Below are 20172 nucleotides of genomic sequence, written 5' to 3' on the forward strand. Positions count from 1 at the left end.
TACAACATGGCATCACAACATGACTCTACAACTCAAGTATTTATTCATTAGGCTCCGAGGAGCGAGATATTACAAACATGGGTCTCACGACCCAACATTCAGAGCATACAAGTCAAAGCACAAGCGGAAGCTAACATGTCTGAGTACAGACATCTACAAATGAAAAAGGCTTAGAAGCCTGACTATCTACCAGATCCTATCGAGGGCACAAGATCGTAGCTGAGGTATCAAGCTAAACGTCGAAGTCCATGCGGAACTACTAACGAGACCGAAGTCTCTCTGCAAAAACATAAAATAGGCAAACGTGAGTACAAATGTACCCAGCAAGACTTACATCAGAACTAACTACATATGCATCATTATCAACAAAGGGGATGGTGGGGTTTAACTGCAGCAAGCCAGCTTTGACTCGGTGGCTATCCTAAACTACGACTGCAAGTAACTCTTTTGAGGTGGCGCACACGAGTCCACATATTCACCATATCAATACGCCACTATGGATCCGCTCCCGTCTCCCTACGAGAACGCCATCCATAGCACTCATTCTTATCTTGCGCATTTTAGAGTATCCACTTTCACTTGTCTATGAACTGTTATAGGCAACCCAGAAGTCCTTTTCCGCGGACACGGCTATTCGAATAGATGATGTTAACCCTGCAGGGGTGTACTTCTTCACACACACTCTCACCACTTACCGCCGTTTACACGACATGTACTCGACAACCTTCAAGCGGAAGACCAACGTGGGTGTCGGCCACGGCCTACCTAAACACTCAAGTCTCTAGTCCAGGTTTATCGCCTATCCGGGTTCCATCCGCGAGGAGATCCGGCCGGGGTTTCGCTCACAGCCCCAAACGATGTGTGCAGGGTTCCCGAGACACCAAACGGGCGCTCGATACACCGGGCCACGGTGTATCTACCGCATCACAGCCCACCCCTCGGGTCAGCGCTGCCCACGGCCTCCAACACATATCCTACAAACACCAGAAACTAGTTGCAACTCCTGGACAGAGAACAAGGGTGATTAAGATGCCGAGAGGGTCCATTGCTTTCGGGCCCAATGCGTGGTAGTAGCTGTTTCATGGATCACAAACACAGAACTCAGTTCCTGAGGATGGCTGCAATGAGACAACCCACCATGTACTCCTAGATGGCCTCTCACCACTACCTTTACCAAATCGTGTTCACACACTTAGCTCACACACAGTAGGACATGTTCACACACCTCTGATTCATCCCTGATGAATCAGACCTGACTCAACTCTAAGCAGTAGCAGGCATGACAAACAAGCATGAATGAGTAGGCACAACAGGGCTCAAACAACTCCTACTCATGCTAGTGGGTTTCATCTATTTACTGTGGCAATGACAGGTCATGCAGAGGATAAAGGGGTTCAACTACCGCAGCAAGTAAGAGATGAATCGTTGGTGTCCTAATGCAATAAAAGAGAGCAGGAGCGAGAGAGTAGGATTATATCGGAATGAACAAGGGGGTTTTGCTTGCCTGGCACTTCTGAAGATAGCATTGAGTCTTCATCAGTGTCAACGATCACAACATCGATACAACGTCTACCGAGGGGGAACAACACCGACAAACAGAGAAGAAACACGATCAATGCAATGCACAATATGATGCATGCTATGACATGGCAATAAGAATGTGTTTTGGCTAATGCAAGCTAGAACAGATTGAGATGAGTCCATTTGAACCAAAGATTCAAATGCAAACCCATTTTAAGAGGTTATAATAGTGCATTAACTTGTTTCACCTAAACAGCAAGGTTAATGTGTCCTAACATGCATGAAACCAGTGCAGATGGATAGATTGGATTTTTCTGATCATTTTTCATATATAAATTATTTGATTTGGAGCTACGGTTGATTTTATATGATTTTTAGAAGTTTAGGACATTTTCTGGAATTTCCTGAATAAGAATAATTCCAATAATTGAATTAATGTGTCAGCATTGCGTCAGGGTGACGTCAGTGGTCAACGGGGCTGGTCCAGGTCAAACTGACCTGTGGGCCCTGTGTGTCAGTAGTTAGTTTAACTAACTAAATTTAGTTAGCGCTAATCCTGGGTTAGTTAGCAGGGCGGGCCCCACCTGTCATGGACCCAAGGGTCAAACTGGGCCCACCTGTCAACGGTCAACGGGGGTCAAACCCACCGGCGACATGACGCCGGCGAGGCCAGACGCGGTGGAGGGGCTCGGGTTTGCGTCTCCAGCGACCAAACGGGCGGCCGAGACCATCTACGGAGAGTTGGAAGTGAGCCGCGTCGTTTGGGGGTGGAAGTGGAGCTCGGGGAGGCCGGGAATGACGTCGGCGACGACCTTAGCGGTCGCCGGAGCTCGGGTGAGCTCGGGCTCGTTGCTGCAGTGGCCTAGGCAGGGCGGCGCTAGCATCTACGGCTCCTACGCGTTGCGGGGAGTGCGTTGGACACAATCCCGGGACCATATGGTCACCGGAGCATGACCGGCGACGACGCGGGCGGCGGTGCATGCGGTTGAGCTTCGTGCAGTCGATGCAGAGGACGATAGCAAGAACGGAGAGGATGGGAATGTAGCTGAGTTCACAGCGGTTGCGACGAGCTAGACGACGAGGTCGGGGACGAGCTGAAGCAGTGGTGACGGCGAAAGGGATATCCGGCGGCGCTCAGCGAAGACGAGGACGAGGCGGTAACTCCAGGGCGAGCGAGCGCTCGGGGCTCGGTCCGCTCAACGGAGAGGAGGGCGGCGGAGCTCCTGGACACGGTGGCATGGCACAGAGACGATGGAGGGCACGGCTATGGCGATGGTGCGACTACGGCAGCGTCGGCCATCGTGGGAGAGAGCGAGGGAGAGAGGCAGGGGCGCGTGTGAGGTGTCCACGGGGTCGGGGCGGTGCCGCAGAGGCGCTTCGAGGCGTCGTGCTGGCGCGGACGACGGCAGACAGGCAGGGTGGTGGCGTGGCGAGCGCGGCGGCATCGCGGTGTCCCTCCTCTGCCTACTGGCAGAGGTAGGTGATGACTGGCAGCGGCGCTGGGCTGGGCCGGCCAGGTGGGCTGCCTACTGGGCCGTCCAGGTAAGCCAGGTAAGTCTCTTTCTCTCTCTTTTGTTTTCTGTTTTCTATTTTTCTGCAACTTTGTGGCTTTATTAAAAATACAAAAACGTTTCCAAAAATCCTGAAAATAGTTGTGGGCTCTGTTAGGATTATTCCTAGCAGCCCACACTTAAGTTCAGAATTAGTTGAGCACTTAAAATAATATATAGCATTTAAATGCCCAATTGCAAATACTATATGATTTAATTCAGTGACCAAATATGTCATGGAAAAATGTGCAACACCTCTGGTTATGGTTCTAGCATTTTCCAGAAATGATGAACATTTTTGAAAGCCATTTGGAATTCACTGAAAATATTTTAGTTGAACCTAGTTGAATTCATTTGGTGCTAGGGTTTAGGCAATCCCCATTTCAAGTTTTCTGTAAAAGTAAACATGATGCATCACCAAAGACTAGCACTAGTGCATTGCCAGAAGCTAGGGATGTGACAAATGCCTAAGAAGAAATGTAAATCACCAAGATCCTTCAAAGCAAATTCTGAACTCAAATCGCGCAAGAGAGCATTAGTGGCATCTTGAGAAGAGCTTGCAACTATAATATCATCCACATATATGAGCACAAAAATCATTGTGTTTTCCTTATTATAAATGAAGAGAGATGTATCTGCCTTGGATGGAATAAATCCAAGATGCTTCAATTGTGAACTTAACCTTGAGAACCATGCTCTAGGTGACTGCTTCAGACCATAAAGAGCTTTGTCAAGCCTGCAAACATAATGAGGTGTTTGTTTGTTTTCATATCCTGGTGGTTGCCTCATATAGACCTCCTCTTCCAGAACACCATGCAGAAACGCGTTCTGAACATCTAGCTGTCGAAGACTCCATCCCCTGGAAACAATAATGGCTAGCACAAGTCTTATAGTAGCAGCTTTTACAACTGGACTGAAAGTATCCTCATAATCAATCCCATACCGTTGCTTGAATCCTTTGGCAACTAGACGTGCTTTATACCTATCAATAGAGCCATCTGCTTTCCTTTTGATTCTATAGACCCACTTGCAGTCAATAATATTTTTACCTCTCTGACTTGGCACCAAGTGGCATGTCTTATTTTTCATGAGTGCATCATACTCTTCATCCATAGCCCTTTTCCATTTAGGATCTCCAAGTGCATCTCTCAACTTTGCTGGTTCACCTAAAACACATAACATGCCATATGGTATAGTACCATCTCTTCTTATTTTGGGATTTCTAATACCTTTTTGTAGCCGGGTCATGACCCTTGAGGTGGTAGCAGGCTGTTCTTGCTGTTGCACAGAATATTGCATAGATTGGCTGGTTGCAGAAGATCCAGTAGACCCTGGTGTGGCTTGACCTGAACTAGCAACGGGTGGGTCCACGAAGTAATCTGGAGCAGAAGATCCCCTGCATGCGCGCGCCGGACGAGGGGAATCCCGTGTCGTCTCCTATCGACGTGGTAGATGTGGAGCGGGCTGGAGATGCCTGACTCTCCTGTCAGCTGGCAGGCGCGTGATCCCGCGCGGATCTCCGCCCGTGATCCAAGACGGATCGGCGCACAGGCGTGGCAGGCGCCGCCGCATCCTCCTCGTGTTCCGCTCCTGCTGCTTCTTCTTCAAACACATCAAATATAGCATCATTTTGTACCGGATTTTGATCATCTTGGCCGTTTTGAACGCCGTTTTCTTCATGCACCTGCACAGACATAGTACCCGGAGTAGAACTAGAAGGAATATTAGCACATTGGTTAGTACAATTGTTATCACCCCCTTGATCAAACTCCGGAAGTAGAAGAATTTCTTTTCGAAGAAGGGCACCGACATTTGGATGGAGTGACTTGAAGGGAAAAACAGATTCATCAAATACAACATCCCTAGATATGTAGATTCTGTCAGTAGAGACAACAAGACATTTGACCCCTTTGTGTATAGGACTATAACCCAGGAAAACACATTGTTTGAAACGAAACGCAAGTTTGCGTGTGTTGTATGGTCGAAGATTCGGCCAACATGCACAACCAAAGATGCGGAGGGATGTATAATCAGGAGTAATACCAAAAAGACGAGTGATAGGGTTCTCAAATTTGATGACTTTACTGGGTCTAATATTGATAAGGTATGTTGCCGCGAGAAAGGCCTCATCCCAAAATTTGAGAGGCATAGATGCATGAGCCAGCAATGCTAGTCCTACTTCAACAATGTGTCGATGCTTTCGTTCAGCAGAACCGTTCTGTTGGTGAGCATGGGGACAAGATACATGGTGAGAAATTCCAATCTTTTGAAAGAAGGAATTCAGTTTCTCATACTCACCTCCCCAGTCCGTTTACATGGCAAGAATTTTAGAGTTCAGTTGACGTTCAACAAGACTTTGAAAGTTGCTAAAAACTTGAAAGACATTGGATCACTTCTGTAGCAAATAGATCCAAGTAAACTTGCTATAGTCATCAATAAAGCTTACATAATAAGAAAATCTACCAATTGAAGTGGGGGCTGGTCCCCACACATCTGAAAAGATAAGTTGTAATGGAGCAGTAGATACACTAGTAGAGATGGGATATGGTAATTGATGACTTTTTGCTTGTTGACACGCATCACAAACTTACTCAATACTAGACACAAAAGAAAGTTTATTTTTACTAATGACATGCTGAACTATGACTGAAGATGGATGACCCAATCGTCGATGCCACTTCTCTGAAGATGGTTTGGTGACACTCCAAGCTTGTTTATTTGACTCTGACGAAGAAGAAGATGATATGATTGGATAAAGACCTCCCTCGCATCTTCCTCTAAGGATGACTCTCCTCGTTGCCAAATCCTTAATCACAAAAGAGTAAGGATAGAAAATGATGAGAACATTATTGTCAAGTGTAAAACGATGAACAGAGACAAGATTTTTTGATGCATGAGGGATATGTAAGACATTGTTTAGACGAAATTTTTTTTGAGGGGTTTTAACAATTGAGTTACCAATGTGAGTAATATCCATACCAGCTCCACTTGCCGTGTGCACTTGATCATCTCCATGATACTTCTCCCGCATTGTCAATTTATCAAGCTCTCCTGTGATATGCTCGGTAGCTCCTGAATCTGCATACCAATTGGTGTCGATGCCATATGAGTTGGTGACGAGGTTAACCTTCTTCTTTTCCTGACGACCTTCCTTGTACCGATCCCAGCAGTCCCTGGCGCCGCCAGCATGGTATTTGTAACATATCTGGCACTCGGGGTAATCATCCTCATGTTGCTGCTGATACTGCTGCGGTGGCAGCTGGCGTTGACGCTGCTGGTAGCCGTTGTTTCCACCATTGCGAATAGGAGGAGAAGGAGCACTGTCAGAACGACCACGCCCTCTTCGTCCGCGACCTCCTCTGCCCCGATACTGGCCGCGCCCCCTGTACACGGCGTTAGCTGGCGAACGGAAGCTTGGTCCGTCGCCTAGCATCTCCATCCTCTGATCGAAGGCGGAGATCTGCGAGAAAAGGTCATCAACCGTGATGGAGTTTTTGATGGCGCCAACTGCTGCGACGATGGGATCATAATCCCGATCGAGTCCGGCGAGGATGTAGTCCACCATCTCTCCATCTGTCACCGGACGTCCTGCTGCCACAAGCTCGTCTCCAAGGCTCTTCATCTTGGCGATGAAGGCATTGCTGGACATGTTGCCCTTCTTGGTGTTGGAGATGGCGATCCTCAAGTTTGTTATTCGCGATTGCGACTGCACAACAAAGATCGTGGTAAGAGCAGTCCATAGATCAAGGGTACTTTCCTTACCAATAACTTGCGCGAGGATTTCTGGAGTGAGCGAATTCAGCAGGTAACTTAGGACCTGCTGATCTTTGGCAATCCATGGACCATACAATGGATTCGGCTCGATGGCCGTGGTCTTGTCCGCCTTGGCGATCTCCACTGTTTTCGGCGGCGCTGCATCGCTGCCGTCGAGAAGACCGGTCACCTGCGCGCCTCGCAGGGCCGGCAGAACTTGCGCTTTCCATAGGAGGTAATTCCCCCTCGCGAGCTTCTCTGTTGGAGGCGCGCAGAGGTTGAGGCCGGCGACGCTGGAGCTCATGATGATGGCGAAGGAAAGGCGCTAGGGTTCTGGTTGTTTTTGTTGTGTCGCTAGATGATATGGAAGAGGCTAGCTCTGTATACCATGTAAGATTTGGTATAAACGTTCCTACTCCTCAAGGGAGCCGCATCGTATGTATTTATATTGAGGCCGAAAGAGCCTTGCCGTAGCGTACAAGTCCAGAGAGAATACCGATCTGGTTCGGTTTAGGAGATAGAGATAGCTACGGGAGATGAAAGAGATAGAGATAGGTTTGAGATTACATGAGATAAACGGTTCAAACTCTAACACTAACAAGGCGGCCACCGTACCCTGTGATAAAATGATAGCTCTCTCAACCTCGTCATTAGCGCCTGAAACTTTCAAATCTCCCACAACATCTTCAGCCACCTCCTCCCGTTCCCACTTATCCTCACCAAGCTGCACATCTTCCTTCCTAAGTGTATCGCAACTCTACCTTTTATCCAAACCAATGTCCTGATAATTGCCACTCTGGTTGCTATCGGGATCACCTGCAACTTCCCTGTCATCCCCAGGTTGTTGTGCTACAACACTCATGTGTGGAGCAGGGCTAGTATTGGGGGGAACGCTGGTTTGATCTACAGCTCCTACGTTGGCTGCACTGCTTGCATTGCCTGCTGGAGCATGAAATGTAACGTCCTCGAAGATCTGCTCCTTGGTGCTTGTTGTGGTGGAGTTTGCTTCAACCAAGATAGATGCTACACGCTTACAGAACACTGACTGGATAACCTGACCGAACGACAAGAGAACATTCTTCACTTCTACTGCGTGCAACTTTTTGTGCTTCTCATATATTGGTATCAAGTGCTCTGGAATCTGCTTACAATAAAAATGAGCTCTTACATTCTGTTTTCCAAATTCAATCTTATCGAGGCTGAGCTTGTTCTTGTCAATTTCTTCTACCAACTTGAAATCGTTGTTGCATACGAAGCATGCCCTTGGGAGAGAGTAGTTAATCCTATGCTGAGAAACCAACGACCGAGGCACATCAACAAAGTCCATATAAATTATCTGCAAAAAAAAGCATGAAAAAGATATTGTGAGCATAGCTTGTTGGAAAAAAGATACTAGATCAAAACAAAAGAGAAAAAAAATCAAAAGCAGCAAAGCTGGTGCGGCCATACCGCAAACATTGGCAGACAACCGCCGATCCAAAAGCCACTCCTCCCTTCCTCCCTCTTCCGTTGGTACTTCTTAACCTCCTTCAACGCAGTAGCCAAGAAGTGCTCATCCCATGCGAAATCATCGATCTTGTCCATGTCCACCAAGCTCGCAATATACTCTAGGGGTACCATGTTGCCAGTCCCAGGAGATAGCACAAGAGCGATGCATAATAAAACCCATGACCTGTTTATTGTAACAACATCATCAACATCTGCATTCTTGAGCACTTGAATACACCGCTTCATTGGAGCCCTTGACCCTACTTGATAGGGTTCACGCAACATGTGTGGCTCATTCCTCCTCAACAGCTCCACTGGCCTTGACCCAGAAGGAACATTGAAAATTTTGCGCACCATGTCTCTTGAAAACAAAATTGACTTCTTTTTGTGACCGTATAAAAAGATGGATGCAACAATTGGTAAGAAAAACACAAAGCAGAAATTGCAAACAGAGATAGATGAACCTGGTTGTTTTTTGCATACCTAAACAGGCCCTTTTTGGTGTCGATTTTCATGACTACCCAGTCCAGCAGATCATGCGGCACAGAGAACGAGCTGATATTCAAGAGGGATCCAAAGCTGCATCTGCTTATAATGTCCTTCTTTTCTTCGAGCTGCTCAACAGCAACCTGGCGCAACCGTGTGGCTGAGAAGCATGTTGAGAATGACCCATCAGCAGTAGATTCGTCATCGTCCAATCTACAAAAAATAACAAGGAACTAGCATGAACACAGTTGGCATTGTTGCATTGTTGTGCTACCTCTGATATATAACAATTGAAGTTGTGCTGCACTTAAAACTAGACTACATCCCACAATTTGAAACATAAACACTACATCTAAAACGGACACTTCCTATTTATAACGAAAACTGGAAATCTGAACACATCACTTCATCTCACAAAAAACATAGTTCTCACCAGACTAAATCTAAAAAGAGAAAAATGGTGTGCTGCGCTACATCTGACAACAAACTGAAACATGACTGTTGTTGAACTAAAACACATGACTATTGCAACTCAAAATCTAGTTGCATTTCAATCTGAAGCAGGGATGAAAATTCAGACTACGGAAATAAATTCAGCCTACTGAAAAAACAACACAAGGACGCCTACGAACATACCATGCTCCTGCTATGGCAAACTAGTTAGCTAAGCAAGGTTAACGCACGCGCGTGTGTCCGGTCTCCAAATCAACACTAGCACCGCCAAAAATTAGGGCACTTATCTCTGTCTGAATATTGCTTCTGTGGCTATTTCGGCCTCCGTTTATGCCTACATCTTGCTTAACTGTCTATCACTCCAGTTACTGCCACTCTGCAGACTAGTGCTGCAATAGCGCTGGCTATTGCAGCACGAACACGGAGCATTTCACATCACAATCTACAGATGTCAAAAAATGCCCAAGGAGCACTCAATCGCCTGAAAAAATCACCACCCGCCACAGGTAGCCACGAGCGCCAACCCCCTCCTCCCCCCACCCCCAAAATCACCCCTCCCCGTGCAGCTCCGACAAGCACAAACATCAACCACCCCCCGCTCCTCCCCCCACCCCCAAAATCACCCCTCCCCATGTAGCTCCGACGAACGCAAAACAACGATCACCGCTCCTCCCCCCCCCCCCCCCCCCCCCCCCTCTCCCCCACCCCCAAAATCACCCCTACCCGTGCAGCTCCGACGAGCACAAACAGCAACCCCCGCTCCTCCCCCCTTCCTATGTGGGTTTGATTCTAGGATCCAAGGGACAAATCTGAGCTCTGGGTCGTCGTCGGCCATGGACTGCTCCGAAGATGCACGCGTATTCGCTCCCCCTTCACCCGCCAGCTCCGCCGTTCCTTTGCCTCGAAGCCGCGCTGACCGTCGTATCACAGGTTCGGTAGATCTGCGTCGATGGGAGGAGGTGGGGGAGATAAGAAATGGGCGAGTGCGACAGTGAGGGAGGTGGGCGAGGGGAATGATGTCGGGCGCGTTCCAAAGGGGGAATTTGATAATTTGCCACAACTTACTTTGCTCTTTGACATTTTGCCACTAGTTAGATTGTACTCCCTCCGTTTCTAAATACTTGTCTTTCTAGGCATTTCAACAAATGACTACATACGGAGCAAAATGAGTGAATCTGCACTCTAAAATATGTCTACATACATCCGTATGTAATAGTCATTTGAAATATCTAGAAAGACAAATATTTAGGAACGGAGGGAGTATTTGGTAATTTGCCACAACTTAGTTGGGACTTTGATTTTTTGCCCTCTCTCATGTGGGCCCCATGTAAAATTACCAGAATACCCCTGCCCCACACATTGACCACAAACGGGACCACGGGTAGGCTCATCCCCTTCCTCTCGCACGCGGATCGTTCGTTCTCATCGGACAGGAGACGCGGCGGCTACTGGTCAACCTCGACGGCGAGCCTCGACGGCTGCATCTCGGCGAGGAAGGTGAGTACTGTCTCTCCCGCCCTCTTCCCTTAGCCACCTATGGTTAGGGTTACCAGCGCTTTCGCCCATGCTGGCGCGTGCTGCTGCCGTCGCTCCTGGTCCGTGCTGCTGGTGCGTGCTTTCGCCTCTGCCTGTGCGCCGTCGTCGCCGCTGCTGGTGCGTGCTGCTGCTGCTTCTTGTGCGCCACCGCCACCGCTGCTGCTTGTGTCAATTGGGGAATCAGGGTGCACACTGGTCAAACTAGTAGAAGGGGCATTTGGTCCACTGTTTTGTCCATAGATCCTTTACGACATTTGCAAAGATTGTTTTTGTGTTACAAAGTGGCAAAATATCAAAGTCCAAAGTAAAAAGTGGCACCAGATCAATTACAATGTAATTGGTGGCAAAATATCAAAGTCCAAAGTAAATGGTGGCAAATAATCAAATGCCCCGTTGCAATGGGTGTCACTCGAACCAAAGCACCTGGTCGGGCTGCGCACAGTCAAGCGCGACGGCTTCCAGCCGCACAATCAGACGTCGATCGGACGGCTCTGTAGGAGGTTTGCGCGACGGAGAGATAAGTCGGATGAATTTAAACGTTTTCCTTGTTCGATAGCCTTCGCTGAACCTGAGCCAAGCCAAACTATTGCACGATCTTCCATTCTACCGAAGTTTACCGTAGCATGATACATCTCTCTTATTGGTGGACTAGCAAGGTTATGGGTGCTCGAACATGAGTAATACAAGTACTCCGTTTCTCCCGAGTTGCTTGATCTCATGTACAAAGAAACTATAGCCTGATACATATCTATCCCTACTCTTCAAAAGGTTCACTACATGTAAACATTCTCACCACATCTAGCTAGCTCCATTGCATAGAACGCTCCAATCCCTACCTTATTGCCAAGAGCTCGGTCTGATGAATGCTATTGCAAGATAAGAGGTTGTGACATGTTATAAAAATTATTCCTCCTGAAGCATCTCTGAGCCATACATTTGAAATAGCAACCAATCCATCCATGCTCAACTTCACCCATCCACTATTAGGTGGAATCCAGATATGAGGATTTCCAGCATTATTAGGGAGGATTATCATCAAAGCAGGCATTGAGGCTTTAATATCAACCACATTGACGGTGTCCTGGACTGGGGGTTACCCCACTGGTGGTGCCACACACCAGGGGTGGCTTCTCAAGAGGAGCCCAGCAGTCAACCTGACCATGGGCCCCTTAGGCCCACCAAGAAGATGAAGACAAGAGGAGCCCACGACAACCTAGGCAGTTCAGAGACCTTCTTGGAACTCAAGACAAAAGGGCGACTGGATAGATCATATCTCCCTCATGTAAACCCTAGCTCCCACCGTGTATATAAGAGGGAGCAAGGGGCTCTTAGACACATCTACTTTCTTGTAGAACAACTCTCGGTAGCCATCTTCATCTACATATTTGTATTCCCTTGCATGAGATATCCCTCCACCATGAATAATAAAAACAAGTAGGACCTAAGGGATTATTTTCGGAGGCCCAAACCTGGGTAACTTGTGCGTGCGGGTTCCATCCCGGTACTTCCGCCACCCCATGCACCCTAGTAAGGAGTAAGGATATTGACGATCTTCTGCCGCGTCAATTGGTGCGCTAGGCACGGGCTGCATTTGTCGGAGAACGAGCCCGGGGCGGAGATCTATATTCACCCGACATGTACGCGTCGGGCCAGACCTTCACCTTCGTCTCTTTGAAACTCAAGGTGGACGATTGGGGGCAACTCTACATGCACTTCGGGACGATCGAGTTCCTCTTCGGTGAGCACGTTACACCCATAACGTGCCACACCAACTCAACCGTGTGGCAAGGAAATATGCGCGGGCTATCGCCCGCCGTAGAAAAGCTGGATCTTCTTCAACCCACCAGCCCTCCTAGTCATCAACCGTCAACGTGATCTACCGGATGGCAAAATCGCGTCGGGGCCATAAGCTCAGGCCCGTCGTATGGTCCGACACCACGGTAGCATTCAATGACAATGACCATCCAACCCGTATCCCCCACATCGGCAAGTATATCCTGATGCTGGATCCGATCATCGGGGGCTGCCGCCTCTCATGAGTTCTGATGGATGGCGGCAGCGACCTCAACATCATTTTCCCCGAGACTCTAGCCAAGATGGGGGTCTCCCCATTCGGCCTCCAGCTTTCAACCACCGGCTTCCATGGCTTAGTTGCAGGCCGTCCGGTGTGCCCCCTCGGGCGAATAGAGCCCGAGGTCTTATTTGGGGACGAGCAAAACTTCAGATCGAAAAAATCCAATTTGAGGTCGCTCCATTCCGCAGAGGCTACAACACAATTTTTGACAGGACGGCTTACGCCTGGTTCATGACAGTTCCTTTGTTCGCATACTTACAACTAAAGATGTCATGCCCAAATGGCATGATCGGAGCCTGCTGTAGCCCTGAGAGGGCGCTCGGGGCCGACTCTGCCAACATAGACCTCGCAGCTGCCGCTTTGGCCTCCGCGGAACTCAAACAGATCAAGAGATTCGTCGACACCTTGACGACAACACTTTCGGTCAAACCAAGGCCAGACCCGGTGTTTCAGCCAGCACACAACAGGAAGTTCCAGGTGCACCCAGAGGACGCAAAGAAAACAGTGACAATCAGAGCCGAGAGAATTAATGAGTTAGTTAGCTGCATTAGTAGGGTAGTTGCATATTGTCCTGAACGTGAGCATATGAAAGAGATCGTGGCATTGGCTTCTAGCCGTATTATGTTGTATATATACTTTGCTTTGAGTAATAGAAAAGAGATGGACGGGAGAAATAGAAAAGAGATGGACGGGAGAAACAATGTAGCCACGGTGGTCACCAAGGAAGTATCTCCCGGCAAGGACATTGTGTTCTTCTTCCTTGGTGTATATGGTTTTATGTGTGCTCTTGAGAGGCTTACTGCGACCAAGAAGGGAGCGTAATGCGTAAAATCCTTTGGAGCGTAATGCGTAAAATCCTTTGGAGCGTAATTCCTGCGAGATGCAGTGCCAACAGTTTTGGCCACCATCCTAACACACGTGCTCCCTCCTTTTTGGGTTTATTTGAACTTAATAAGTCAAACCCTTTTTTATATATATGATGAAGTTTATTGTTCATGTGTCACGAACTCAAGCCATTAGCTTATTGTTCATGGCATGGCAGAGCCTACCGAAATAGGTTCTGATTGTCCAGCACCAACCATGAATGAGAAGTGCCTGAAAAATACAACCGCACTGGAGGGGTTTTGTTTTCTTTAAACCTCCTAACAAAAAGTAATGGCTCTAGCATCTTAACTTCTTAAGTAGAACAAACCAAGGTTTTTTATTTTGGAAACAAAACAATTTCGGACCTCATTGAAATATACGAAATTTCAAATTTCGCATATTTCGGAAATTATTTTGGATTTGAGATTTTAAATTTGACTTAATTTTAATAAATTTAAATATAATTTAAAATTATTTGGAAATCAGGTTGAATCTGCCTTGAGATTTCGGGGTTAAAAATATTTCGGAGACCACTGAAATATGTGAAATTTTGTTGAAAATTTTAACCCTGGTACAAACTACTCCAGAAAATACATATAAGAAAGGGTGATGATACGCACCGGTCGACCGGCCCAAATTGGGCCAGTCACAGCGCAGCCGCACGATACAGGCGTCCCTCGCTGCAGGATTAAGGCATACGTCTTCATGCACGGACCCTCCTTCTTCCCCATGACCCCATGGCAATTTCACCCGCAACGGTTGCTTGCTCGTCGCCCCTGCCTCCCGCTTGCAACTCCCGTAGCGCTGCTCGTCGGCTTGCCGGCGCCGCTGCCCGTCCCTCTTCTCGCATCTTCCCTTCATTTCTCCCTCACGCGCCGCTCGTCATTCAGCAAAAAACTGCCATGGTTGAAGCATCAACCGCAACCGCTCCAGCAAAAATCGGCCATGGATGTAGCATCTACACAAGCCGGTTCCAGCTTTTCAGCAAACGGTTGTCGCAAATCTGTAAGGCCGGTTCCAGCATATTCCGGCCGTGGTTGTAGCATCCCTGAAAATCGGTTCCAGCAAAAAAAATTCTCTGCAGCAAAAACTATAATAATTGATGGTAGCAAACAAATTAGCGAGCTCCAGCAAAAATGCCACTAGTTACAACAACAAAATCTCGGCGGCAAAAACTGGAGTAGTCGATGTAGCAAAACAATAACGAGTTACAACAAAAAAATAATGCTGTTTCCAGCAAAAAACATGTCGGCGGCGATGCGGCTGTCTGGTTCCAGCAAAAGGAAATACTCGTGGCTGATTGCAGCTTCCCAATCGATGGGTTCCAGCACCTCCTCTTGGATCTTTGCCTTGTTGATGCAGCTCTCACGGCAAAAAATCGGAGCAGAGGTGGCCATGACCGATGTTTCAAATCTGAACGACGGTGAGATGTATTGGAGATGAGGGGGAGAAAGCTTGGAGTAGGTGCTCGTGGCACGGAGGCTGCCAAGTGCGGTGGTCAGGCCGACATCCCAGCAGACGGTGGTTGGGGGCTGCACAGGTGCGAGAGAGCCAGAGAGGAGATGGGCGAGAGAGACGAGAGGAACGGGAGAAGAGGTTGACGGCTCCGCGAAAAAGATAAGGATGAAAATAGATAAGATTGAGTGGCTGTGGTTAAAGGAGGGCCGATAGATGGGGCGCGATCGAACGATTCGCAGGCGACCAACTTGAACTTCGGTCGGTGCACCGGAAGCCAACGTTTCTCTATAAGAAAACAGAAAAGAACAAGCACACATTACTTTAGCTGGATACAGATTGGCTCCAGCGCATGATTTTCTTTCCATGTTATTTCTCTTACGAATTCAGTGGGAAGCACCGGCGCACTACATTGTGAAATGGAGGGAATACCATACATTGTATTTGAGGTCTTTATTATTTGATTAAATAAAATATGAAGGGGGTTTGGTAAAAAAAATCCTCACGTGCAGCACCATCACACTCTCAGCCACTTAATTACAGTTGGGCCACTACCACATTGGCACGCCACACGGGCTAGACATACGTCTGGATACGGATGGAGGCACCATATTTGCACAGCCAGACAAGTTCGAGCATCAATTTCGTGTATTTTGCAACTTTAGACACTAAACTGACCACACAGGACAAGTTGAGGCACCTCCAGTGTGTTTAACTCAAAATATATCAGCAGCAGATACTTTGAAACTTTTCTGAATTTGCGACAAATTGTCCTAATGATCCTCAGGTGTGATGAAAACAGAGGACTCCTCAGGTGTGATGATAGCAGATGTCCTCCGTAAGTTGCTAGCCCATGTTTCAAGACGCATGAATTATACAAGTTGAGGGGGTGTTTGGTTCAGGAACTTTTTAGTCCCAGAGACTAGAAAAAGTCCCTAAAAAGTCCCTAGGAACCAAACGGGAGGGACTTTTTCTACAGGGACTAGAAAAAGACTCTACTAGAGAGTCTTTTTTGATTAGTCCCTGGGACTAGAAAAAGTCCTAGGACTTCTAAACCAAACACCCCCTGATTCCTTCTCTGGAGCTGCAAATTCAAAAACAGGTTCATCGGTTTGACACGTCGTGCATTGCGCATTCCACGAGTATATATGTATCACACAACAGCATCTGCAAACTACCTTGTGAAGGAAAGTACACATAATTATAGGATGGGTCTTCTTTGTTCACTAGCCGCAGAACACATGAATATGTACTTAACAAATCGTCCTCATTAAAGTACCTCTTCAAGTTTTCGGCATGTTGATGCTTCGAAATTGCAGAATGCAGTAACATCAGTGTTGCTTGTTCTCGGTTCAGGTCTTTGATTTCACTTTATTGGGACCGGAGCAACACTTAATGGGATTGGGAAAACATTGTAGACAGAATGGTTCTTCAGTGCAGATCGCTGTTAAAAGATCAACAAGTATTGGTTAGCCACTGAATAAGAACATATAATCAATTCCGAAAGAAAATAAAGCTTGGAAAGGATCCCCAAGATTTGTGCAAATGAAACCAATGACATCAATACTGAACCATCAATAGAGAGAGCAAGACACCATGCACAATAAAACATAGGCATGCAGACACTGTTTAGAATTGCTTATGAATTACGAATTTCTATCTTGCAGTGGATTAAAAACGAACTCAATATTCTTTGCTAGTACAAGATCTATAAGACTTTGGTTAAGATGAAAAAACTCTCTGAGACAAAAACAATAATATAGAGAAATGAGACTTACTGCTGCCTCTTTGGAAACCATGACAACAAGTGCTGAGCCCTTCCTCTTTGATTTGCTAAACATGATCACAATGTCTTCAACCGTGCCAAATTGCGTGAAAATCTCGTCCAACTTTGCTGCAGTGTAGTAATCTGCACCCCCTTCCCATGAAACCTTCAAGATCTTACCATTGTCTGTTTTTGGTTCGCTCTCTGGAGCTCCATGTCCCTAAAGAGAAAAATAAGTAAAAAGGTTAGAATATACAAACTGGCAAATATCTTGCAGCTTACAAGTAGACTATATCTTGCATATTTTTGAAATCTACGTTGACGCTAAGGAAGAGAGATGAGAAATCTACACACAAAAAAAAATCTTCAATGTTCGGAGGAAGCTATGATGTGTCAAAGGAACATGTTTGATGCTGAATAATCTAGATATGTTCACATGGCTACTTTGGATGATGAAATACATTTGCTATCCTGTTTTAGAGTGTTATAAATTATAACCTACAAATGTGTTGTATGTTCATTTTACTTTTTACACGTAAAGTTTAGAGAAATTCCCAAAATCATTCATCGTCCCAAAAGGCAAGCAGCAATTGTAACTGCAGCAAGAATACATCGCTATTCTCAATCCTGCACAATATATAAGACGAACAAATTGAATAGACTCAAAGAAGCGTGAGACATTACCGAAGTCGAAGCAACGCCAGAGACGCAGGACTTGTTGGGAGCGAAGTGGTCATCCAGCGTGCGCTGGATATCGGCAGCCATCCGCTTCTCCTCTCGCTTCGCGAGCTCTGCAGCGTGGCCGGCGGCAAAGGCGCGCTCGCGCTCCTCTAGGTCCGAGACGGCCTTCCGCCGCTTGACCCCTTTCGCCGCGGCGCGGGCGGCGGCCTCGCGGCGGCCGCGGAGGCGGGCGTCGAACTGGCGGCGCAGGGACTCATTGCGGAGGATCTCGTACGAGCTGGCGAGGCTCTGGAAGTCGGCGGTGGCGTCGGGGTCGTCGGGGCGCTTGTCGGGGTGGCGGAGACGCGACTGCTTCCGGTAGGCCTTGTCGATCCGCTCGACGCTCAGCGCCGCGCCTTCCTCGCCGGACGGGAGGCGGAGCACCTCGTAGTGGTCGACGTCGTCGTCACCCTCTCGCCCAGTCACCGCCATCGGGGAACCGGCCGCAGTTCGGCGAAACCGCGCCCCTCGGATCAGATGCCGACGACGCCTGTGGATATCAAGCTCGGTGAAAGGAGGTTGTACGCGCAAGCCGAGCGAGCCGGGAAATTAAGGGCAGCCGCGCTGGAGACCCTCGGCGGCGGGCGACGGGAACGAGAGGCGGCGGGGAGCGCGATTTGGTTTGATCCAGCCAAAAAGACGTAGGGGCCGTGCCGTGCCCGATTTGTCACCTTCCCGGCCGTCCAGTTACACACGCGTGGTCGTTAGATCACCGCTCATAAATCAACCTAAACCTCGTCTCCATCCATGATACGCACATGAAAAAAAAAACTCCCCGTCTCTCTCGCTCGCAAGGTCGCAACCTCTCTTCCCTTCTCCCCGCTCGATCCCATGCTCCCGTGCCCATCCATGGTTCATGCATGAAAAGCGGGTCGTCGCAATCGATGCACTCGTTTGTCTCCGCTCGAAGCACCGACGGTGGTCGTTGCATCACCCAGTGGCCGTCCTTGTAGCTATAATATCATATGGTACAAGAATATAATAATCCCAACCAATATGTGGTTGGATCGTTAGAGGGACAGTGGTATCCTCAGCCTATCAAGATTCAAACACTGATACTCGCATTATTCTTGGATTTATTTTAGAATTTTCGGCGATGCGCTTTGAGTGGTACGGGACGTTCCCGTCGACGACGAGGTTTCTTATAAAAAATATCTCATCTTTATGAAGTGGCTATTTGTTTATTTTTGCGAGAAAACTTCCAATCTATTCATCTTCGATCATGTCAATACAATGAACATAAAAAAAATACATCCCGATCTGTAGACCACCTAGCGACAACTATAGGCACTAAAGTGAGCCAAAGGCGCGCCGCCGTCGTCATCACCCCTCATCGCCGGAGCCGGACAAAACTTGTTGTAGTAGACAGTCGGAAAGTCGTCGTGCTAAGACCCCGTACGACCAGCACAACAGAACAACAACCGTCACCGATAAAGAGTAGCGTAAATCGGAAGGATCCAACCTCCACATGCCCACCGGCGATGCTAGACACACCACCGCGACGGAGGCTAGGCGGGGACAATCTTATTCCATCTTCATCTTAAGGGAGTCGTCGTCATCTTGTCTTCCTGAGAGGACACAAACACAAACCCTAAAAAAGGACACAGACACCAGCATCCACTACTGGATGGGCTCCTTCTAGTCGGCGGAGCTAGTGGCGAGGGCGTACGTCAATAAGGCGATGGCCTTCTACGGCAGTCGTGATGTCCTTACGTCCGTTGACATTGGCTCGTGAGTGGTCTCCTACGGCGAGCTATGGGATAACCGAGAGACCTTTGAGCAACTCGAGGCGGCGCGCGCCGACGAAGATTACATGGCCAAGCTCATCCGGAGTTATTCGGAGGTCGTCATGGAGGAGTACTGGCAGCTCGAGCTATACAAGAAGGAGATGGCCGACGAGGACGAGGCCGGGCCGTTCGGTGGTGGGGGCGGAGCGGACATGCTAGAGCTTTTGTTTGACGGCTCTGACTTCGACTCTGGATCCGGCGGCTTCAGCCCGGGCGGCGTGACTTGGGCGAAGATCGAATGCTAGTTTTTATTATTTGGTTCAGATCAACTATCTATGTTATATCTGTGTTATGCAATGTAGTTTGAATCAAAATGAATTATCAATGTTTAAATCCGTTAGTTTTTTTAGGAGCTAAATTTAAGAGTTCAGTTAGGAACCACTCTTTTAGCGGATCAAATATAAGGAGCTAAGATATAAGAGCATCTACAACCGGACCCCCCATACCCGCATCAAAAGCCCGGACGGGCTGCCCGGTCACTGTCCAGACGAGTTTCGGCCACCCAATCAGGCTCCCCACAGCCGGGCCAAACGCCTGGACTGACAGGCACTCCTCATATCCGGCCCATATCTGGAGCGGATATGGAGAGGCTCGGACGCCCCCGGGCACGCCCTCTCCGTTGGACTGGTGGATAGGTCTCAGCGGTGACATGGAGAGACACGCTGAGCTTAAACTCAGGTACCTTATAACCTAGTGCTAAAAATATAAAGTCTTCGCAAT

At 48.0% G+C, this 20172-nt stretch overlaps 2 protein-coding genes across 6 annotated transcripts; both read right to left on the reverse strand.

Moving 5' to 3' along the window:
- Nucleotides 1-7249: 7249 nt before the first annotated feature.
- Nucleotides 7250-15290, reverse strand: LOC123093670 (uncharacterized). 5 transcript variants are annotated; one of them, XM_044515681.1, is made up of 4 exons: nt 14346-15290; nt 8796-9011; nt 8274-8673; nt 7250-8160 (listed from the first exon to the last, which is right to left on the reverse strand). In XM_044515681.1, exons 2-4 carry the CDS (start codon nt 8825-8827, stop codon nt 7582-7584), a joined length of 1011 nt encoding a protein of 336 aa, XP_044371616.1. In that variant the 5' UTR covers nt 8828-9011; nt 14346-15290; the 3' UTR covers nt 7250-7581. The 5 variants fall into 5 exon arrangements, with proteins under 5 accessions (XP_044371616.1, XP_044371619.1, XP_044371615.1 ...); XM_044515684.1 differs by lacking the exon at nt 14346-15290 and having other exon boundaries at nt 8274-8496; nt 8796-9787; XM_044515680.1 differs by lacking the exon at nt 14346-15290 and having other exon boundaries at nt 8796-9787.
- A 997-nt stretch (nt 15291-16287) lies between these two features.
- On the reverse strand, nt 16288-18399 carry LOC123089458 (pre-mRNA-splicing factor cwf23). The gene is made up of 3 exons (XM_044511137.1): nt 17630-18399; nt 16959-17165; nt 16288-16624 (listed from the first exon to the last, which is right to left on the reverse strand). The coding sequence occupies exons 1-3, from the start codon at nt 18095-18097 to the stop codon at nt 16547-16549; spliced, it is 753 nt and encodes a 250-aa protein (XP_044367072.1). The 5' UTR covers nt 18098-18399; the 3' UTR covers nt 16288-16546.
- Nucleotides 18400-20172: the final 1773 nt, after the last annotated feature.

Source organism: Triticum aestivum, chromosome 4B (assembly GCF_018294505.1).
Source record: "Triticum aestivum cultivar Chinese Spring chromosome 4B, IWGSC CS RefSeq v2.1, whole genome shotgun sequence".
Classification (NCBI taxonomy): domain Eukaryota; kingdom Viridiplantae; phylum Streptophyta; class Magnoliopsida; order Poales; family Poaceae; genus Triticum; species Triticum aestivum.